A 24648-nucleotide genomic window follows, 5' to 3' on the forward strand; every position below is an offset into this window, starting at 1 on the left:
TTACAAGCGCGGTATTGACCGAGTGTTACACCCCCTGGTCAAGGGCGTCAACCAAATCATATTCAAAGGACTCCTCGGGTTCCTCATCATAATAATAATCCTCAGACTCATCGTAACCAGCCATGCTTGAATATATGGCAGAACAGTAAGGAAGAAAAATGCCCACAGAGGAATATTGCAAAGGCCAAACACTAAGGAAGTGACCCAGTCAGGGTGAGTGACAACCCCAAGCAAGCCAGGCAGGCAGAGCAACACTCCACCTTAAACAAGTAAATCAAATGTGGAGGGACAGGCTTGCAAAAGAAAGCCACACTAGGCAACGCCTCTATTAATTATCCAGCCCAAACCCTAGATAGAGGAAAGGGCGTATAATGGGGACTCTCCGGCAGGCAGTGGGCACAGGCAATTTGAAACGCCGCCTTCTTGCGTGTGGAAAATCCGTGAGAGACACAGGGCTAATGCGCATGCGCAGAAGCCCGCCTGTGAATCCGGAAGCGGAGCGACGCGCGACCTCTCGAGTCCCCAGTCCCACTCCACAAGCAGACGTGGGCACAAAGCGCCCGAGTACAAAGAGAGGCGACCCGCGCTCTCTGTGAACGCAAAACCGGCAACTCAAGCAGCCGCAACAACCGAGACAACAAAGTCCAAACGAGCACAGGAATACCAGGCAAGACGCCGGAAACAGGCAAAGAGAAGCGGCGCAACAGCGCTAATGTAATGAAACCGCACAAAGCACTGAAACATGCAACAACAATATAATGAAATGTAGGTAAATGACTTAACTGGCTGCGGAAGCAGCAAAGAAAGAGGGAGTCATTCCCTCTATGGTTGTTTATATAAGGATACAGTCTCTATGGTTGCCTAAGTGCTCATGGGATTTGTAGTGTTTCTTTTTCTTTACTGTGTTCCTATTGGCTGCTGTTTGTAGTAAAGAAATCGAGAAAGCATAATCTGAGCCTCCTGTCCTGCCATAGAATTAATTTGCACCGTTTGAATATCACTCGCCCAGGGTGATGGGTTAAGGAAATGCAGCCCATTACCTGCGTGTTGATTTGAAAACCCGTTGTGTGTTTATTATGAACAAGTCATCTGCTCAGGTTCCAGTAGAATTCCTTGCACGTGTGTGTGGCGTCCACGCCCATCCTTAGATGGATGATGTGTTCTGCTGCTTGGGGCGGGGCTCACTCCAAAGCGAAAGTATAACTCTAGGAACCTCCGAGAAACCGAACCCTTTCGAGACTCTCCTGAAACAGGCAAAAGCGAAACTAGTGGGAGGGAGCCCGAAGTGTACCGCGGCGTGAAATCCCAGTGCAAAGCCGAGCTGTCACGGCTAGCACCTTCCGGTCCCGATAACTGCGACATTACACGATCCCGCCTGCGACTTGTGCTGCCTGCCGCTCAAAATGAGGGTCTGTGGTCAGCGGCTTTTCCTGCCAAGCAAGGGGTGTTTTATTTTTAAAGACCGCCTCGTTGTGTGGGTGGGTAGGGGAACATTTGTTGTGTATGTAAGTTCATTTAGCGGCTTCTTGATTGCTTAGATTCGCGGATGCTGCCCATGATCGCGAATGGACTTGAAATGTGTAGAGTTTGTAAGGTGGCCACGAAAAATAGATATTAAAATTACCATCAGTCTCCTTGACATGAAAACAGTAGTGCTGCCAACTGCTTCTGTAATTTGAGTGGCACCTGAGCGGCCAGTTATTTACATGATGAAACTTGTATGTCCATTTTTGAGTGCTAAAAAACCCAGCCCTTATATCCCACTATTTCAAGTATTGTTGGTATGAAAAGCCTAGACTAATTGGAGGTGTACCAAAACACGGTGTCACTTGGCAGCACTACAAAGGGCCAGCCCTCTGAAATAGATGCACATTACAAATGAGGAATTGTGGGTTAAATTATTCAATGGAAGTCGTAATTTGTATTGAGTTAAACATGAAAGAAACCTTTTTGGTTCACTGTGTGCACTATACAGGTGCTCGTTTCTGTGGAATTTGAAGGTAGTTTGTGTATATTCTGGCATGGTCGCGCAACGTCCCATCCTTTTAAGATGAACAAAAAAAACTAGAACAGTTAAAATGCGTGATGCTAGCATTTTTATTTCCCTGTCATTTGAATTTTATGGAATTTTAATAGAGAAATTAACATAACACCATAACTATACAATACCGGTGACAGAAATAAGAAAAACGGACGTAGAAATTCAAGAAGAGTAATACAATTATATTTAATTTTGTGTCATTATTTGGTGCTGGCAGATACTTAGAAAGGAACATGTAATTTGATAAAAGGCGGCCTGTTAATGTAAAATGGCCACCTATGCATGGTGGCAGCAAAATTATTTTGCGTTAGCTTACTTTGATTTCAGTGAAAAGGAAACAGCTGCGATTCGATTTGACTGGGGACCACTGCATACTCACCGACAAACTTTTTTAAATTAACCAAATTCTTTTGTGAATGCTTTAGCACTCAAACTTGGGAATCTAACCTTTTTGTGTTGTGCAACCGGACTTTGGTTGCAGAACATACCAGTCTGTATTCAGAAGGGACTCCTACACCATGCCCCTTCTAAGTAGCGGTTTATTAAGATGTCTGAATCCTATTTTAAGTGCCAGGAACAGTTTACACACTTCTGTTATTGGATTCATACATTTGAAAAAAACATTTTTGCGGTGTACCACAATCCGAATCAGTGTTTGCTACCGTACAAATGCTTAGTTCATAAGGACCTAAATGGTCTAGCAAAATGCATGTTTTGATTTGCACTGCAATTAAAAGCATAGCCTTCTCGCTGGTTTGTTTTAGAACAGTTTATGGTTAAGAAACCGTGGTAGTTACGTAGTTTGTGTTGTCTTGTTGCCAGTTATTTAGATACTTTTTTACCAGTGGGATTGCAGCATATGTTGTCTTGAAGGCAAATTGCAGATTTCAGAAGACCTTTTTACTGACCGGTGAATGCCATCATAGAGTCGACACGTAAGTTTCAAAAACCCACTGTCTTTTATCTGCTTGTAATTGTACTTTTAAAAAAGATAGTTTGTTTGAAGTCATAATATTTCACTTATTGATTCTCATAGCATACTGCTGCAAATTGTCTGAAAACCTACATGTAATACTCATGAGATATGGCTTACTAGTGAATGCAAACACATTTTAGGAGGTCTCTAAATCTTCAAGGCCAGCTCACCAATACACTATGCTTCAGTAGTCCAAACTTTATAAGCAAGATCGACCACAATCCAGCTCTTGGATCTCTCTATGATGATCCAAGTACATTTACACCGTAAGTGTTACAAATTCAGTTACATTCCTTCATAAAGGGAAATCCAGTTCTTTCTTCCAACATATTTTTGCTCCCAAAATGTAAAGTCTCTAAGGGCGTCGAAAAATCTACTTGTCCACTCGCTATGCTGAGTCAGATCTCATCAGGGAAGGCTGTTTTTAGGGCCCACTGGCCTGTTCTGCCGAGAGAGCTCAAGCTGGCAGCAAACGTTGTTATAAATATTGTACTTCTCTTGTCACATTTGCTGTGCATTCAAAGACAGAGGTCAAATGTCAGCTTATGTCTTATTACAAATTGCTTCTTATTTCATCTTGGCGGTTGGTGTTTAACTTTGCAGTTACTGAAAGAAAAGTAAAGACTTTTATCAAATGAACTGTCCACAATCGTGCTGTAGTACAGTAAGTGTGAAATGAAAGGCTATAGCATGTCTGTTTTTTTTCCCCTATCAACATTTAAATAGCTTATAAATTACCTGTTCCAATATTTAAAAAAAAAACTAAAAATCTGTTGTTTAGGGAAGCGTTTGTTTTCTAATTCTGAATTGTGACGAGAACAAAGATTTTAATAGTATCAAAACAAATTGGAACACTACTTTGTGATGTGCAAATAATATGTATTTGCTGAAGCCGATTTCCACCCATTATCGTTTGCAAGCCATCTAGTGTTATCACTAAAACTGCCGGTCAGTGGAAAGTTTATAGTCATTTGAATGGAAAATATGATGACTAAATGGCAACGTGCTTCCTTATTGTGCGTTAGTAACATATTTATTAAAAGTGAGAGTTTTATTTGAAAATGAACTAAAACATTTTTGCCTCCTCCCTGAGAACAATGCTATTATTAGTGAACTAAGAGGCAAGTCAGAAGTCAGGTTAGGAAGCCCTATATATGGGCTATATTCTTATTACACGTTAAACAAAAGTTTAGTCTATTTAAAAAGTTTGTGTCAAGCACATTACAGTTAGGTCGAGTAGATTATTCAAGTCACTACACCTTCAGGTCTAGTACATTTTAATGATTTTTCGAGGCCTGCTCTAGGAACCTCCTCAGAGCTTCCACCCTTCAAATGTCTTAAACTGTAATATATATATCAGAACTCGTATATGTAAAACCATGCTCTTACAGCCAGAACTTGAGATGGTGAACATAGAGTAGTGTCCCCATTTCACTATCACCTCCTCTTTTTGATGTTCACCCACATTTGAGCAGATATTTGATCAAAGAAGACAGAGGCCTGAATATCTTTGCATTGACAACCATTATTTCTGTGAAATTGCCTACTCTTAAAAGGTGAACCCCACTGTTCACCTATTAAGAGTTGTTAGTTTAGCTAGTATTTTAAAACAAACATTTGACATCTTGCTGTCTCCGTAACACTGAAATGTCAAGCTGAAACCTATGATATTTGGCTGCAGTAGGTTGTCTTCAGTTTTATTTAAGTTGGATGAGCATGTGTGTTTAGGACCCTCATAGAATGAATATGAGCGATCCAGAATGCAGATGCAAGTTATCCTGTTGCGAGACATTTCGATAAAGAGCATGCACGCAACAGAGAACTGCTCACTTTCTTTTCCCTGGATTCCATCCCTGTGAGTATCAGGGGGGGTGACAGACTCTTAAAATTAAGAAGGCTGGAATCACGGTACATTATAGACCTGTTGAGCAAAACACCAACAGGACTGAATATGCATGAGGACCTAGCTGTACACCTGGGATGAGTCGAATTGACAGTTACATTGCTTCACGTTCTTTATCTGTTTATTTGTTTCTATAATTATGAGGAACGAATTCCTATTGAACTTTTTCCACGAGGATTGTGGTATGTTGTATATAAATGACAAATGAATGCCCATCCAGGGCTTTATTTACAAAAAGAGGAACATGGGACTATAGTATAAGTATATTGCAAAAAAGCCCATACAGGGCATGATTTCATGAGTTGCATTTTTTCGCATTGTGTACGCTGTTTAATCAATTTAATTAGATATACTGTGGCATGATTTACACATTGCGATATACACCATTTCAAGATGGCGACCGCCACTTTATTGATTTTTTTAGTCCTATCTTTGTGTTGATTACCCGAGTAACGCGGGCGTTTAAATACATGATGATGTAGATGGTCAGCGTCTCATCACTGACGAAGGCCGAGTGCCGAAAGCGCTTTGTGAGAGAAAATAAATTTGATTTGTGTAACCTGCCTTTGGAGTGCTGCCTCCTGGTTCCCGTGGATTACGGGGAGGGATTGTTGGAGCGAATATATATATATATATATATATATATATATATATATATATATATATATATAGAGCAGCAATATAGGGCAGAGAACAATCCAGACTCGTTTATGATGAGTATTCTCAATAGTCACTCCTTTTGTGAAGAAACAGTGATGCGTTTCCTTCAGTCCCCCTAGATTTTTTGGGTTGCATTTAACTTTTGTTATTGCAAAGTAAGACTTAGACTATATTTACTAAGAATTGAATCAGCTAGCATAATTGCTTAGCTAAATTGCAATTGAAATAATCCGGACAAATATCCTAATGCTGCAATAAACTTTCAGAGTTATTTGGGACCCCTAAATCATGGTTCTTTACCCTCTACCTTAATTTATTTCCAGATTTTTTACTAATATTTTTGAGCCAATGATATCCTGTAAACTTAAAACGTCTATCTTGGAAAATAGTAATCTTAGCTGCCGTAATATGGACCAGGTGCATAAATGAGCCTGAGGCTCTTGCACCGTACATTACTATGTGTGGCCCATTGAATGGACTGTGTTTCAGATGCCTTATCCATGATTGCTTCCGGTAGGATCCTGGCCCGTATGGTCCTCCTTTCGCCCTTTCAGTTAACACATTTGCTGGAATGGGGTAGTTAACAGATGGATCCACAGAGTAATTGTTCATCCCTGCAGGATCAGCAGAAGTGGCTGTCACTGAAGTCAGGAGCAATGTCTGGATTGGGTCAGGTGGGGCCAGCTGAGTCAGTGGTCCTTGGGAGTAGCACTAGTAACTTGGGTGCAGCAGCCGAGGAGGAAGCAGACAGTGTGATTTCTCTGCGTTCAGCTTTTTATTCCGAACATCCAGGAAGGAGTCTGAGGAAGAAGCAGGCCACTGGCACCAGGATAATTTATTGCACACTTTTTCAGAACAGCCACCGTAAAAGTACTGGACCCGAGTTCGACAGTTGGGGAGGTGGAATCAGAAGAGTAGCCTGTGTCAGGCAGTGTCTTCAACAGAAACTGCTTTGTGGGTATTTTTGGGCTCAACTCACTTGTCTCAGTTTTCAGAGCCACAGCAGCAGATGTAGACGTGGGCCCCAGTAAGGAAGATAGACCTGATATAGTTGTGCAGTGAGTCTTCTGCACCGCAGCCTGAAAGAGGCTGGCTCGACATTTTAGTGGAAAGGGGGAATAGGGACTCTTTTCTCAGATGATGAGTCAACAATTTAAGAGAATCTTCAAGGGAGAGGGTTATGATGCCAAAGAATACCTCCTCTTCTGCACTTCATGATCTTTCCTTCGATTGTGACAAAATGGTCCAGCAGCAACAAGCATCAGGTACCAGGGGTAGATGATATTTTGCATGTGTGATTTCAGCCTCTCCAGTATTACCCACTTGGGTATCACCTGTGAGTGGGTCTTTTGCGAAAAAGAGAGAGGGTGCTAGGATGGTGAAAGGAATGCCTTGCTGCATCACTATCGGGAACAGTGCTTGGTACTGTGACTGATATCTGAATCCCTTTTTGACTTTCCATTAAAGCCAGGTGAATCTGGAGGGACCTCCATTGATATCAGAGTGCAGGTCTATATATTGCATGATTTTTCTCCTGGAATGAGATGTAGAAGCTATGCAGATCAACTGCTACAAATCACATGCATAGCATAGCGTGAGCCAGAAAACTACAGGCTAAGGCACCCGATTTAAAGAACTATACAGAGGAAGCAACAGCAAAACAAATCGTGAAAATTGCCAGCATGAAAGGCTAGGCTCCACTAAGTGTTTGCTCAGCATGAGAAAAGCAGGTTCCCATTAACATCAGTTGGTGGGAGAAAGGGAACTGGCTAGCTCACACGCCTGCTGATATGATATAGAAATATTTATGCAGCAACCGCATGCAAAGGTCTGTATTTAAACTGCTATAGAAGTGGATTCTGATCCTGTCACTAGGTAGCAGGCATACCCATGGTCGAAAATGGGAAAGCGCCAAGATGTAAGAGTGACTCTTTTTCTCATTTTGTAGGAAATTTCTTTTCTCTCTCATTGAATTGTCCGGTTTCGTTATCCACTGCACGTTAGGCAAAAACATTATTTAATTGTATCTCTCTCATTTGAGCTTTATTGAGTGACAATGCAAGGTTGTGTTACATCTCTATTTCTCTTTTAATTTTCTTAAGAACCCTTCTTATGTTGAATTGGGTACACATAGTTCGAAATTTGTCGAAAATTAGCAACCGTACAGCTAAAGTCCCTGCTATTGCTGATGCTATCCAATACATCTTAGAGCTCTCAATTACTTTATTCCTGATATTCTGATCTGTATTTATTTATATTCACAGGTGTCATGGTAGTCATTAAATAGAATAAATATGTAACAGGAGGTGCCTTTGAGATCCTAATCTTAATAGATGCTGTTTGGAGTTCAAGCACATAGGGATAATACTTAGAGGTCGGAACATACTCCTTCTCTAAATTCTGAGAAATTGGAGGCAATTAAAAACAGATTGTTGCAGCCCAATACATTTAGAATAGTGAGAAAATGGGTGCGTCTAATGTTGCAATTCCTCCTAAAATATTCTGTCTCCCAGGTATTTTTTTCCTATTTTATTTTCTGTTTCGTCTATTATAAGGTGAATAAAGTAATTGTGAAAATTATTTGAAAAGGTGAACTGCACTGAATTGCTTTGAAAAAATCACCATATTTACAGTGTATTTGTGGTTGATCGTTGCCAGTTTTTCGGGATTATCTTTGTTGCCCTATTTTCAGATAGTGTTGCCATTGGTTGCCAGGGAATGAAACTAAACAAATACGTTTGTGCGTTTATGGTTTAGAGTAGAACAAGATTTGTTTCTCTTAATTTGTCTCTCATGCTGAGCAAATTTAAAAGAGCAATTCATTTTTATGTAAAAAGAGGCATACTGTTGTTTAAAATTAAACTTTAAAACAAAATCTGTTAGTTTGGTGGTTTCACTTAAACTATGAACATAGCTCCGGTTGAACAATGTTGGTAGAGGAAGGCATTGGGTTTACTAAAGCTTTATAGATGGTAATAACTCAACTTATATCAGTGAGTTGAATATTGCCCACTGAGCTCGGTGGTCTGAATTGATCCACATTCGGCAATTGATTATTGCTCCTAGAAGCCTATTTCGATGTTATTCAACAAAGTATTTGACTATTCACCAAAACAAGGTCTGATTGCTTAGAAAATACTCAGACACAATTGGTTATAGTGTACTCACTCCAGTAATCGCGTATCTGTAAATGTAAGTGTTGAATACAGAATCTACAATTTGGAAACAATATATGAAAGATCTCACCCATTGCCCCAATGCTACAGTCAGATTATTTTATACTCAGCAGATGCTTTTGGCTAGTAAGAATAAAAACTATTCAATTATGTAAGTTAATCTGTTTGTTGGCATTTCTAGGTTTTACTGGCATGCTCCCCGTTACACAAAAAATTCTGTTCCTAATGCACATGGAATCTCACGCACTAGTAAACCAAAATATTTACTGGTGTAATTTATGAAGTACGTCAAAGAAACAAAGATTTAGATATGGTTAGGACTCAATCGAGGGGGCCATGGATATTTTTTATTAGGAGACGGATTTAATTTAGTAAATTAGCAGATATTCATGCTTATCTAAATGTGGCATTCACTTTTAAATTACCCAAATAGAGAAGTCTGCCTGAATTGATCAGTTTAAAATTCAAGTTTTTTTCACAATTTTTGCAGCATTTATTGCCTTTGTTCATTTATCTTTTTCTGTTTGATTCTGTAAATATTTTAGTAGTTCTATTTGTTTTTTTCCTTTTCTGATATCCACTCACTGTCACCTTCTTTTAAGTTTTATCTAAAGATCTGATTTGTATTATATTCAACTTTATATACTATTTTACATGACATGTTTCCCTGAATTTTGTAGGTTGGAAACCTACAATACATTTATTGAATTTAATAAAGTATGCAATTAGATTTTATAGGTAGCACCAGATTATAAGGTCCTATAAAATATTAAAAGTATTTCAGAGGCATTTGTTCATTTTAGATGTGCTTTTTAGTTGCTGCATCCCCACCAAGGAAGAGCTTTCATGTCTCTGAGACTATGGGGCTGTTTAAAGTATGGCATAGGGTTAGGCTTTTGCCTTTGTACATTATCTTGCTATTAGCCCAGAGTGATTCCAATTTAGACCCTTTAATACTATGCTCCAGCTTTTTATCGTCCTTAAGTAGTGCTATTTTTGTGTTTTTAAAAATGGACTTGGAGGTATGTTGGTATAGTCTATTTGTTGTTAGAAGTGCAAGGGGCTTAGGTTATTAAGAATGGCCCTCTCTACCGCTAGCCATGCCGGGGTGTAGCCGGTAGGTGGAGTAATTCAGTATGACCCTTGTTTCGCCAGGAAAGCCAGTTGATATAGTCTGAAATCCGCTAAGTTCACTCCTCCTAGTGTTTTATCTGGTCTTGATGTTTTGATACTGATCCTTGCTTTTTTCCGGCGCCAAAGGAATTTAGATATGAGGATATCTATTTTTCAGTAGAAGTCGTCTGTAAGAAGGAGCAGGAGCATACTGATGAGGTAGTTAACCATTGGGGTGATCATCTTTTGATAGTCTCGATTCTCCCCCATCACGTAATGAAATTTTGGTGACCATGATTCCAGAAGCTTCATTATTTTCCCTAGTAATGTTTTCTCATTCTGGTGTAGGGTATCTATCATGTTGCTACCAGATTCGATGCCTAAGTATTTCATGTAGCCTGTTTGCCATGTTAGCACAGACTATCCTAGGATATCCCTTGTACAGTGGATGTGTAATGGTTTGAGTTCTGATTTGTCTCTGTTGAGTTTGTACCTTGAAAGGCCGGAATATCTAGTTATTGTGTCCATCAGGGCAGCAATTGATGCCCTTGGTTGTTCTGTTACAATTAGTATGCCTAGACACATGGATTAAGAAAGGAATCCTCTCCCCTTATCAACTAGAAAACAACACATACCCAATTACATTCTCAGACCTCCAAGTGAGGTATGGCCTTGCGGACATTGAGTTCTACAACTTCATAAAAATTAGGTCGGCCAATACAAAATCCAAATTATCTACCGCCCAACCATCAATCTCCTTATTTGTGACAAATATTAACAAACAGGGCAATCTGGTCTTGCAAATATACAAACTCCTCCGCCTAAAATCCTCTAAACTTAATAATAAGGTTATAGCCTTTTGGGGGCAACTGCCCCCAGAGCCACCAAAGGAACAGGAATGGCCCTCAATATGGAGATACGTCTCACAAAATAAGATCTCCATGGTTCTCTCCCAAACCAAATACTGGCTACTACACAAGGCATTTTGGACCCATGCCCGTTTATTTGCACTAGGGCTCAGGAAAGATGCAACATGCTGGAACTGTAATTTGGAGACCGGGTTTTAGCCCACCTCCTCTTTCAGTGTACTGTATTTAAATCATTTTGGGACAAACTCTTTGCCTTAATAAATGGTGTGTTTAAGTGTACTATGGTCAGCGACTCCTTCAATTTGTCCACAGCCTGTATAAGGACTAACTTGAGAGATGATTCTGACAAAGATCTACTTGACCTGCTACTAACTTAGGCAGTGAAAATGGTTCTTTTCAACTGGAATGACATGGGTAAGACTTCATACAAGAGCTGGATAAACTGGATCATCCATCTCAGAGGGAAGGAAAGCATAGCATTACAAAGCTCTCCATGGAAACCGTCATCCAGGGCGCTGTGAAACTCCTTAGACGTGTTTGTAGACTCTTATGAACCCCCATGAACAAAGCCCTCACCACGGAGCCAAATCCGGTGTCCTCACTGTCTGTCGTTCCATCTGAATAATTGTATTTAAGTGAAATGTTAATTGCTACAGGTACTAGACTGCCATATTATGTAAAGTTGCCAATATCGGGCGCCCGTGTGCCAAAATATGCATAGGTATGGAAATAGATATTACAGCTCGCCTAGCCGTGGCTCCCCCTCTCTTCTCACCTCCTCTTCTTTCCTTTTTCCCTTCCTTTGCCTGTCCCTTTTTCTTCTACCATTGGTCGCCCGGGTTAGACTCCTGGTATCCATAAAGGCACATTACCCTCACGCTATGTATGCACATGTAAACTTTGCCTTGGACACCCATGCTTACCCTGTTATATGCTTTCTGTATACCTTATGAAAACCAATAAAGTATTTTGAAAATAAAGTATTGCATAGGATCCGAATGGTCGGTGGAGGCCATATCTTTTCTGTGCTGAAGTTCGCCTGCCGTATTTGGGAGGTGGTGATCTCCTTCCCTGAAATGGAGCCGTCAAACTGACCTCTCCGTCAGGGGCAGCACAACTTGGCTGAGTGAGCATCATATTTGCTTACAGGTTTTTTTGTTTTCAAAGAGTAAACTACTAAAGCTGGAGTTTATTCTTAAGTAACAAACAAATCCATGACCTCCGACGGGCAGGGAGTTGTCCCTGCACGTCGGGGTAGTTGATTAATTTCCCTGTGTAGTGACTGTAGCGCATCCTTAAATAGGGAGGGACAACGGTTACTATGACCAGACTGACTGCCCTTTGTTGGTCGTTCCATCTAATCCAAAGTTTCCAATTTTGGAGCTTGTGGAGGCTCCTCTACCAGAAATCCAGTGATTTTTTTTTTCTGGGCTTTAAATTTATGGAGAAACCACCACATTTTGACAGTCTCCCAGTTTTATTGGTTGAGAGATTATTTATGCATCAAATTCCTTTCAAGTGCTATTTTCGTTAGGAAAAACATTGCATTTTTTTGTGTGAAAATGGTTTTTGTATTGAGAGCAATTATTTTGTGGCTGAAAAGCGAAATAAATCACATTAGGGTATTGTTTAATAAAGTTTAAGCTCAAAGTAAATGATGCAAATTTGCTAATTTTTAGGCAGGTGTTTTATTCATAAAGAATTTCTTCAATCTAAAATTTTCTGGAAAGAGATAGCAGTTTAAATTATCGTAGAACTTCAGATTTCATTTACATGTTTATCACTTCACTTTGTACATGCTAATCCAGTTTTAATGTTTGGACAATTTTATACTTGTGTATTGGTTATTATTCAGATTATCGAACTTTAATTATTACAAACGCACCCTCACTGTGTATTTGTGTTAAACGTTCAGTTGTTGATGATGATATGCTAATGCTACATAAATGTGAAATATTTGGCTTGCAGAAAAGCCTTGTAGAAACTTAAGTATTCACAAATGTTCCAGGGACTGTCATCTATTTTCTTTTTCCTCTTGTTGTCCATGTACAGGAGAGAACAATATGGTGTACATCACAAGAAGAAAGAAGAGAAGGTTGCCAAACATACACTACAGTCTCAACCACCGAGTGAAAAATGGCTGGGTACGCCATTGGAAGACATGAGGCGAATGCCACTGTGCGCCACCAGACTGCCTCACTTGAAAGCCTCGTCCAGTCACACAGTTTGTGTCAGAGTAAGTTCTCATAAAATGTTCTTTCATTTAAAAAAGCAAAGGTTGTGTAGTCTATAACATTTTGTATCAAATAATTGATTTTGACTTGCCCCAGGAGTGTTGGTAGTGATATCTAGGTTGCAACAAACTAGTTGACCCAAAATATGTTTTTATTAATTAGTTAATAAGGACATGGCATGTACTGAATCCTAAAATTAGTAGAGTACAGACTTCAAAAGCATGCACAACAAGAATGCAGCCCTTTTCTAAACTACTGTTAAAATATAAAATCTGATTCTCTCGTTTTTTAATTAAGCTATGCCTCATCCATTTTTCAACTCTGCCCTGCTTCCAGCCCGGCTCAATCCTTGACACCACATCTGTATAAACATGAGTAAAGAATCTAGATTGGGGCATTGTAGGCTGTGTAAACATGCAGAGTCAGCGTAAAAGAACAGCTGGCGTCTGCTCGAGGGTTTTCAGACAATGGTAAAGCCTTAAGTAAAGTTAACCCAGATAGCATATCTTCTTGTTCAGCCTTAAGACGTAGCAATTGCACAAGACACCGAGGCTGTTGATTCTTGCCGTTAGCTCATTTGTGTGTTTTTCCCAAAGCTCTATTTACCTCTGGGCGTCCCTTGTTTGTGATCTTATGCTATAAAAACTCATGTAACCCATTGTAAAGTGTGCTTTCTCCTTGAGTATCACTATGGTGCTTGTCGGATGAGGCCTGTTCATGAATGCTAATAAATGACCTGTGGAGGACCTCCAGTGTTGATTCCTCCTTACTTGTTAAAAACCTGTGGACTAAAGGGTGACCCTGTACCAGTAGATTATTAATAATTTACTTACACACTACAAGCCCAGACGTACGAGGAACTCACCTTTGGTTACATGAGCTGTATCTTTGTATATTTACTCTGCCTTTATTTATTGAGATTATCCATTTTCCTATTAGATTCTCCTTTTCACTCTATGCTCAATGCTTCCTTCTTCAACTTCTCCGGTGTACTGGCTGGCATGGGGCAGAGGATAGGGATTGGTATTTTGCACATAGAGGGTAAGCTTGATGACTCCAGATGGATGAGGCCATATCTGCTTTCCGGCCGCAACTGATCCTCTTATCTCCTTAGTCCATTTTTAAAAGGTCTGGAGGTTGGTGCTGTTAATTTCTCCAGCTCATGCACAAGTGCAGATTTTTCTCCTTTTCTTCTGCAAGTTGGTGTATTTAGATAATTCATTTCCTGCACATTCCCTTGCTTGGAAACTTAGCCTGACCGTTTTTCTGGGCCTCGTTACGCCAATAAATGCAGTTCGTTGTTGGCAAACTGTTTCACCAGGGCCCCCTTTGGAGAGTCTGTTGAGTCCTGCAATCAGTTCCTTCATTTGATGCATTATTCATGGGCAGGGGAGCCAGAAGCATAGCTGTACCAGCTGTGATTGCAATAGCCCTCTGACTCTACCGCTAAGGTACACAAAGTATTGCCACCCTAGAGATGTACTACAGCCGAAAAACGGAACCGCTTTCTTGCCTCAGACTCATTTGACGATTGAGCAAACAATATTAGACCAAACTATTCCTCTTGCCTAAACAGGGAGGCCATTCCTTGATGGACATGGACTCCAATGATACATCACTTTTGGATTGCAGGTCCTGTACTTCCAGCAGTGTAATTGCCAAGTTTGGGACTTTTCCGCATCCTGCCTTCTCTGAAAGAACCCATTAGAACAGTACGTCAAACTCTGGGAGTCCGAAAGTGCATGTGTTCAGCACTCCCTCCTATGCAAAAAAGGCTTGTGTTTATCTTAATTTATAGTCGCAGGTTGCCACTCAGTGTGTGGTGTTTGAGCGGAAATGCGCAAACCCGCCATATCTAGAAGAGGCCCATCGATCTGTTAATTTTTATTGCGGATTACTGGATATATCCTTGTGACCAGAAAATCTCTTCTCTAGTCTTGAGCTGACAATTAACAAATGGGTACGTTCTTCAAGTACTAGTCTTATTTCAGTTGAATTTAACCAGTTGGACCTACAGCCATGAAAACAGATAATCTGATACAAGTAACTGGGTGTGGAATTGTTGATGCAACTTTCCATACAAATGTTTTGCGCAGCTAAAATTAATTATTTCACAAAAATAGCAACGCTTTCTTAACCTTCATTCTCCTATTTTTGTTAAACTGCTGCACTTTACAAATATTAATCCTACCCAATGAATTTCATTCAGCCACTTTTTTTCAAGAACCGGAATGCTTTATTGTCACACTGAATAAAAATATATTGCATTGACTTTAGGTTTCAAGAACCTCTGAAGTCGACTAAATACTTAACCAGATCTGCAGGTCTGACAACATTTGATAGATTGTTCGTATCTTATCATTTTTTTTTTTAAAGGTGTTTATTGAGAAAGTAGAACCAAACAATACACAAACACCAAATGCATCAAATTAAAAAGAATGACAGTCAAACACATACAATTCAAAATCTCCAAAGATCAATACAATACAAAAACTCAATAATACATAAAAAGACACATGCATCACACAGTCACCAAAGCAATAAGACACACAAAATTATATAAAAAAAGCCAGCAAATTGATGAAATAATGAATAGACGTGTGGGTTCAAGTACTTAAATGGTGGAGGCCATCAACATGGGATCAGGGGCTGTATCTAGGATAAATATAGCAGTTCAGCAGGCAACATGGATGTATGGGGGGAAAGTAAGTGTCTAAAAAGTATTAGCAGAGGAGTCTGACTACAATCTACCCGGCATTCGAGGAGACTGGTGATGAGGGAGTGGCCTGTGCTGCGAGAAGTGTACGTTGCAGGTGTGTAGGGTAGACGCACCAAATTTCCCGGGGCCTGGAGGTTGGGGGTTAGAGTGTAGCATAGATCTCAGATTGCACGCTACAATACGCCAGACTTCGAAGCCAGGCGGACCTAGTTGGACGAGCCCTTGCCCCCCATAAAACAGCAATCTCACGTTTTGCCAGCATTAACGCTATCACTGCAAAGCGCCTATAACCTAGTTAAATACGACGAACCAGTCCCAGCAGGCCAAGCTCTGGAGAAGGTATTATTTGTGCCACTGTAGCAAATATGTCCTGCCAGTAAGCTACAATAGGAGGACAGGTCCACAATATATGAGCGAAATCGGCATCCAAGGCATTACATTTGGGGCAGTTTGTGGGTTTCGGGGGGGGTCAAATTTAGCTAGCTGACTGGGAGTCGCGTAAACTCTGTGAATGAATTTAAAATGAAGCAATTTATGTCTATGGTTAGGTGAAGCTATTTATGTCTATGGTTAGGTGATACCCTGTGAGTTTGCTCGAGACAAAAGGCACATTCTTTGTCAGTCAGTGGATGTCCAATGTCGTCTTCCCATCATTGCCGGATCCCCCCGTCCCGCCCGGCATGCCTTATACAGTTTTGTGACCAGATGCGATCTGGAGTCTTCCGCAGTGAGGACTGTAAGTGGGGGGAAGTCGTCATATGGGGCAGGGAAGGTGGAAAAAGTGGTTCGGTGTGTCCCCTGAAGCCGGGCCACATTCAGAGAATCCACGCCAGTGAGCCCTGGGAGCTGTGTCAAATCAGACAAATTGCGTGCCGGGCCATCCGGGAACAAGGACCCAAAGGTATCAAACTCCAGTTTAGGGAAAGTGCCAGAACCCCCTTGTCATTTGTAAGGTGTTAAAAGGGTTTATGGGCGAGTGGGTGAATAAAGGGGACCAGACCCATATATCTGATTCAATTTTCGCCAGGCCCAGCATGTAGTGGCCAAAGGTTGAATGTCTTGTGCATCGAGGGGGATTCCCTTTGGGAGCAATGACGCCGAAGGAGTCGGAGCAGCCAATTCCTTGTCTGTTTTTGTGTAGGGTATCCGGGCATCCGGATGAAACCAATGGTCAGCAAATTGGGCCTGCACCAGTAAAAATACAACTGAGGGTCCAGAACAGCAACCCCTGTGTATATGGGAGTGTAAGAGAATCCCAAGCTACCCTGGGCCGACGGCCAGACCATATCAGCCGGATAAGGAGGCTGCGTAGTTGGGCAAAAAACACGTAGGTAAGCGGAATGAAGATGGTGTGGAAGTAGTAAAGGAACCGGGGTAGCACCTTCATGTTTATAAGGGCAACACAGCCTGCCTTAGAGAGGGGGAGTTGGAGCCATTTTCAACTCGCGGTGTAAGATGATAATAGCAGGTCCGTAATTTAGTTGTATAACCTGGTGTCCCGCCGAGGCTGGGACGTGGGGGTTTACACTGAGTACCGAGGGTTCTACTGGGGCAGGGGGTGCGAAGAGAAATACAGGCGCCTTCAGTAATGGTTTTAACGAAGGCTTTATTGGAATATAAGTCTTCTTCATGAAACTCAAGATAACTGAACAGGAGAAAGAAAGAAGTCCTCTTGGATGGTCTTCGGGAAGAACTGTCGTCCAGAGGGTCGGGGTCTGCTCCGGGCGTTGTCTCCGGGTTCCGCTCCGGTACCGGCAAAGGAAAGGAAACAAAGGTCAGGACACAATACGTCGGAGAAATGATCAAGGGGGTCGGGAGTGAGGGATTAACAGTCCGTGCACACTTAAACTACCCCGGGCCTGTGGAGTGCTCGTGCAGGGAGAAGAGGGGGAGGGAAGGATAGGCTGGAGTAGGAAAACGGTCACTGATGTTTCCTCCGCCCGACCCAGCCCGCTACCCGGCCCCGTACCTCTTGGAGCCACGCTCCTCCCGTGGGAACGTGGCAGGGCGCAGCGTGGAATCGTTGGCCTCCTGGCTTGTCGTCCTCCGGTTTTTCAGCATCCAGGTACCTCTCGTCGGCTTCCTCGAGGTTCTCCGCTCCACTCGAAACGCCTTCCATCTCCTTCCCAGGTGTGCCGGCTTTTGACGCCCGTGCGTCCTCAGGGGGTGGAGTCTCGTTACCTGGCTCGATCATCTTAAAGGGACCGGCGTCCGTATATTCTGGAAACCAGACCGAGCCGTCCTCTTCGGTCCATGCTGCCGGCGAATGCTGTGGGGACAAGGAGCACGGTAAAAGGGGTGTGGCCATCCACCATTCTTCATTAGTCTGAGGGTCCGGCTCCCCTGCCCCGTCACACCTGGCTTTTGTCCTTGTGAAGCTGCACCCCAGGATACTTTGTGGTCTCCCGAGCTACCTTTAGGGCGTACTCCACATCGTCCGTCGCGTCTGTGATGGGGAATAGCACCGGCTTCCCCCAAGTAATCTTAAGACCCGACATTGAACCAAACCGCTCGATTTCGTCAATTAACGGTTGCAAATTGGTTTGGGGATGGTGGACGAAAAGCAAAATATCATCTGCATACAGAGACATTAAGAGCGGGCCAGCAGGGAATTGCAGGCCGTGGAACAGGTGTTTTTCTTGAAGAAGACAGACCAAAGGGTCAATCTCTATAATAAATAGGAGTGGGGACAAGGGGCACCCCTGATGTGTGCCGCGGGTGATGGGGATGGGAGGGGATAAGGAGCCATTCACCCGGAGGCGGGCCGTGGGGGAGAAATATAAAAGGGCAATCAGGGCTATGAAGTTAGTGGGGAGGCCATGTTTGTGGAGTGAAGCCAAAAGGAAGGGCCACTCGAGAGAATCGAAGGCTTCTCTGTGTCAAATAATGCAACTGCAGCTGGCATTGTGGATTCTCTGCGATTAATGACGAGAATACAGTGCGGAGATTAGGGGCGGTGGAACGGTGAGGTATAAAACCAGATTGCACTGGAGACCGGATTTGATCCATTAATAAGGAAAGGCGCGAGGAGAGCGTTATGGCAAGAATTTTATTATCGAAGTTAATGAGGGATATGAGACGGTACGACAAACAATGTGCAGGATCTTTACCTGGTTTGAGCAGAAAGGAGATGGCTGCCCTGCACATAGTATGGGGGAGAATGCCCAACTCCAATGCCTCAGCAAAGACTTCCAAGAGTTGAGGCGCCAGGCTTTCCTTGTAGGCTTTATAGAACACTTCCGTGAGACCGTCAAGGCCCGGTGCTTTGGAACCAGAGAGTTCTTCTATGGCCAGTGAAATTACCTCAGCCGTGAAGGGGTGTGCCAAAGACTCCCCCTCGCCTTTAGTGAGCCAGACCATGGCCACTTCGTCTAGGTAGGACAGGTGCTCTGTAAAAGTGTCAGAAAGCGTGGTGGAATGGGGGAATGATAATAGACCACCAGCTCCGCCACAATATCCGAGTCAAATGTGGCACATGTCCCGTCCCCACGTGCAATGGATGTGATATGCGTAGCCCCTTTCGAGGGGCTCACCAGATGAGCGAACGTCCTTCCGGGGCGTTCACTTTCGCCATAGCGCCGTGCCAGTTGGTATTTGCCGAGCAGGGACGCCTCCCTGTCGGCATGCTCATTAAAATCCAACATAAGTGCATTGCGCTGTATTTGTGGGTCAGGGGACGACTCGTCTAGCAGGGCCAGCTCAACCTCTACTTTCACGAGGCTACCGCGTACTGCTCGGAACACCCCAGCCTGTTTGGAGATGACAACTCTCCATATGAACGCCTTAAAGGCGTACCAAAGAGTGAAGTAGTGAGCCACCAAACCGGTGTTCAGGGTGAAATATTCCGTAATGGCCTCCTGAACCTCAGAACGGCACACCTTGTCTAGGAGAGCCGACGCTGGAAAGGACCACCTCCGCTCCCACCGAGCCGAGTGCGGCATGTTCAGGTGCAAAATGAGGGGGGAATGGTCGGATAGAGTGCGAGGTTCCACGCCTGCCCCCTCCACCCAGCGACACCCCGTAGCAGTGGCAAAGATGTAATCAATACGAGTGTGTGTTGAATGAGGTGCTGAATAAAACGTGTAGCCAGGGGCCGATGGATGATGCCGCCGCCAGTTGTCACGTAAATCCAACGCGCGAAGCAGGTCATTAAATATAGTAAGAGAGCGGACCTTGGGAGTCCCCTGTGGGTTTGAAGAATCAAGAGCGTAATTGAGCCAGAGATTGAGGTCCCCGCCCAGAAAGAGAACATCATAATCATATCGATTCAGCAGGGCATGTAAGTTATCGAAAAAGTCCGGGTGACCTGTGCTTGGGGCATAGACATTTAAGAGGAGAACCGTTTGACCCAGAAGCGTTCCCCTGATTAACAAGTATCGCCCATGGGAATCTTCTGCTTTGTCAATAAGTGTAAAAGGAAGTGAGCTGTGAGTAGCGTGCAAACCTCCTGGCAATACATGCTATAATTAGAGAAGAACTTATTGGACCCCCAGGAGGAAGCAGCAAAAGGAGGGGAAACTTGAATAGGAAGATGGGTCTCCTGCAGAAAGGCTATCTTGACCTCGTGGCGTTTCAAATATGCCAGAACCAATTTGCATTTCCTCGGGTTATTAAGCCCCCTGACATTCCATGTGAGCAGATTAACTTTCACTTATGGGACTACTGCCATATCCTAGAGAAACCCAAGTGGTATGAACTCAGTCGATTTACCAACAGCCTCGTAAAAGCAGGTAAAGTAGGGAACCCGCATATCAATGTAATAATTAATAAAACAAAAACCATAAATAAAAAGACATAATCTCAAAAAAAAACGCCACTCCCAAGCAACCACCCTTCACCCACACCTGAGCTGGCGGGCCCAAATAAAAAGACATAATCTCAAAAAAAAACGCCACTCCCAAGCAACCATCCTTCACCCACACCTGAGCTGGCGGGCCCCGAGAATCAGATCCCTCCCGAAAAGATCCCATAACACAAAAACAATAACAAACCCCAACGAGTACTTATTCAGAGTCATCCAAGGGGGAGGCAACGCCTCAGACCGCTGATGCCCATACTAATATAACATAATGATGATTTAAAAGTCACGAAAAAGGCCGTTGCAAACAGCCCTTACACTGGGGTCTCAAAAAGTGAGCTAAACAGTGAGTCCACTAATTACCAATTATCTGCGCCAATGTCAACAGGTCGGCTACAAAAGGAAGGAGAGTCCTAGAACATTAAAAATAATTTCTACTGAGTGAATTGAACCTTATTCCATAAAGGACCTCCGTGGTCACTCCAATAACCAACTGCTTCTTTTTACCCGTCACTGTATAATACGTCACTGTTGGATATGGTCACCACACTGGGGCACATAGGTCACTTGAGTCACTTTTTTATCTTGTATATAGTGTGAATACATAGTAATTGTTTTACTTCTCTTTCTTATGATTATCTTCTGCAAATAAAAGTTGCACCCATGTTCAGATGAAGTAGGCACAACAGAAGTTCTGTTGTATGTGGGCTTCATTTTAAACCTGATTGATTCATTATCTTAACCAATGAAATAGTAATGTTAGAAGGATATAATTCGCTGCTCTAACTATAACTCCAATTTGGGAGGCAAGTAACTTACACTCCTTGCTCAATTTTCACTTTTCTACTGTGCATATGAGCTGATGCGATCCATTCTGGCCTGGAAACTGAGGAACAGCTTCTGACTTCTTGGGGGTCATTGTGATGTTAGACTTTATATCTTGTGCAGTCACCAGGATCACCAACCTTTTCTGTAGTGATAGTTACTTCTGATCAGTGAAAATCATTGTGAGCTACTGAAAGCCAAGCAACTAGTTACTAGACTACCCCATACCCAGGTTCATGGACTTTAAGCCTAATGTCCATAGAGCCAGATATCAAGGTTTGAACAAAATACTTTGATTAGGGACACTGTGAAATGGCTGCCATGTTTGTCAGTGGGCGAGTAGTCTTTGGGGACGTATGAACGTGTGCATATAAAGGGGATATATGTGTATGGGTGACTGAGAGCCTGTGTCGTATGTACTTGAGGCACAGGACATAACTTTCACCTTGCGTGTCACCAGCCTATGAATAACAAACATACAACCATATTTTTAAATGTGAGAAATTTTAGGTGCAGAAACATGTTCTGCAAAAATGTTCAGAATATGGAAACATTTTCTGCACTTGAAATGTCTTCTACTTAAAATAATGGCTGTATTTTTAAGTTATAAATACTGCTCCCAATTTTCTGTTTTTATGGATTGATTTTTTACAGATAAATACAGACAGAAAACAATGTGTTTTCTGCCTGTATTTATTCTAAAAGTGTATAAATACAGAAATGTGTGCTTCTTTCATGAATTGTAGCCCAACAGCTGACCAGGTGGACAGCGTAGGAAATTAAAAAAACACAATGAAATTTCTTTAAATAATGACATTTCTGTAGTAGGGGATCTGTGTGTATAGTCATAATCTAGTGAATAGTCCCGCCCATGTGCGCGGACCCCGGAGCAATCAAAAATAATCTCTTAAGTTGTCAAAACATGCAGAACTGCACAGACACTTAAGAGAGAATTTAAAGACCGATAATGCAGCCTATATCCACAGGCTACACTGTCCAGTACTTCGACTAGAAATTCCACCAAAAAACCACAAACAGCACAGCCTGTCCAGGGTTTTCTTACAGAGAAAACCTTGCCTGTAACAGCAAAACCCTCTGGAATGATAGAGAGGAAGAAGTGGACAGACAAGCCCCATAGGCTGCCATTATGTGGCTCAAAACAGGATACTGTGCCTTTAAGAGAACTTTCCAGAAGCCTCACAGTATCCCAGAATGCACTGCAGGTCCCCTTCACCTACAGTTCTTTTTTCCGGCTCCTGCTAGCAGGACCCTGGAGCATTAGCTCTTCTTTTTTGAGCTTTTTCTATTTGACGTCGGAGTGTTGGTGTCGTAGAGACAGTCACTGTCTTAGTGATGGTGACGTCGTAGTGAGGTCGACGTCATGGGTTACAGCCGCAGTATACTTGCCGGCGCTTGCGGCCTGGGTCTTGTTACAGGCCTCGCTCCGTGGTGAGCCCCCTCTGCGTAGGAGGGGACTTTGTGTTCCCGGCACCGTCCACCCACGACGCCGAGCAGTTGATCAGCGTTGAGGAACCCTTCTGATGGGGAGTCTGTGGCTACTCACCACGTGTCATCAGGATTCAAGCAAGCCGGGCCGAAGACGGCTGTAATGCCAGAAACCGGTCCCCGGAAGCTTGTTTCCTTTCCGGTAAAGAATTGGCTTGGTAGTTTGGTCTGCCCTGTTCCCATGATGCACCGGGCCCGGCACCGACTAATTTGCATATAGCCAGGTTCTGAACTGGGATGGTGCAGTGAGCTAAAAAAACGGTGATGGATCAAGCCCTGATCTGTTGACTGGGTAGGAGTGTTCTGATTAACTCAGATACTCTGTCCATCACCACCCCCTTTTGAAATTATTTTGGCCACCATAAGTGTGGAAGGGTATGCTCAGATGTGAGTCCCTTGCTCACTGCACCATCAGGATTCAAGCAAGCCGGGCCGAAGACTGCTGTAATGCCAGAAACCGGTCCCCGGAAGCTGGTTTCCTTTCCGGTAAAGAATTGGCTTGGTAGTTTGGTCTGCCCTGTTCCCATGATGCACTGGGCCAGGGACAGACTAATTTGCATATAGCCAGGTTCTGAACTGGGATGGTGCAGTGAGCTAAAAAAACGGTGATGGATCAAGCCCTGATCTGTTGACTGGGTAGGAGTGTTCTGATTAACTCAGATACTCTGTCCATCACCACCCCCTTTTGAAATTATTTTGGCCACCATAAGTGTGGAAGGGTATGCTCAGATGTGAGTCCCTTGCTCACTGCACCATCAGGATTCAAGCAAGCCGGGCCGAAGACGGCTGTAATGCCAGAAACCGGTCCCCGGAAGCTTGTTTCCTTTCCGGTAAAGAATTGGCTTGGTAGTTTGGTCTGCCCTGTTCCCATGATGCACTGGGCCAGGGACAGACTAATTTGCATATAGCCAGGTTCTGAACTGGGATGGTGCAGTGAGCTAAAAAAACGGTGATGGATCAAGCCCTGATCTGTTGACTGGGTAGGAGTGTTCTGATTAACTCAGATACTCTGTCCATCACCACCCCCTTTTGAAATTATTTTGGCCACCATAAGTGTGGAAGGGTATGCTCAGATGTGAGTCCCTTGCTCACTGCACCATCAGGATTCAAGCAAGCCGGGCCGAAGACGGCTGTAATGCCAGAAACCGGTCCCCGGAAGCTTGTTTCCTTTCCGGTAAAGAATTGGCTTGGTAGTTTGGTCTGCCCTGTTCCCATGATGCACTGGGCCAGGGACAGACTAATTTGCATATAGCCAGGTTCTGAACTGGGATGGTGCAGTGAGCTAAAAAAACGGTGATGGATCAAGCCCTGATCTGTTGACTGGGTAGGAGTGTTCTGATTAACTCAGATACTCTGTCCATCACCACCCCCTTTTGAAATTACTCACCACGTGTAAGCGAGGGACGTTGGTCCTTTTGCTTAGTTTAGAGTTTTCGCATACCTACTCATCGGCTAGGTCGCCTCCTGCTCTGCCACCTCTGGTGAGACCACCGGGGATGTTTCAGATTTCTCCCGGTTCTCTCTCCCATCCACCACCCCAGGGGTCTTTGGCCCCTCAGTCTGCGATTCCCCTTGCCTTGTTGCCAGGGATGCGTCTTCCATGAGTACAGGGAGTCTCTCTCCGACTCTTTACTGGTTGGCGGTACTTAGCTTTGGTCCGCTACCACCTGCCAGGAGGTTATGGCTTCGAACGTACTCCTGCCTTGGTCGCAGGGGTGGCGGCATGTAGGCGTCATGCGGTGGCCCGCTGTTGCTGGGCCGTTGTGGTAGGATCCCTGTGTGGAGGTGTTTTCTTCACGAATTAATGGTTCCCCTGCCGAGAGACAGG

At 43.3% G+C, this 24648-nt stretch overlaps 1 protein-coding gene across 1 annotated transcript in view; it reads left to right on the top strand.

Annotated features, from left to right (window-relative positions):
* PARG (poly(ADP-ribose) glycohydrolase) overlaps nt 1–24648 on the top strand; it is a 911041-nt gene that overhangs the window by 188006 nt on the left and 698387 nt on the right. Inside the window, exon 4 of the mRNA XM_078643350.1 lies at nt 12791–12974. Within this exon, the coding sequence (XP_078499476.1) occupies nt 12791–12974 (184 nt within the window). The remainder of the gene's footprint in view (nt 1–12790; nt 12975–24648) is intronic.

This window comes from Lissotriton helveticus, chromosome 5_1, assembly GCF_964261635.1.
Source record: "Lissotriton helveticus chromosome 5_1, aLisHel1.1, whole genome shotgun sequence".
Taxonomy (NCBI): Eukaryota; Metazoa; Chordata; class Amphibia; order Caudata; family Salamandridae; genus Lissotriton; species Lissotriton helveticus.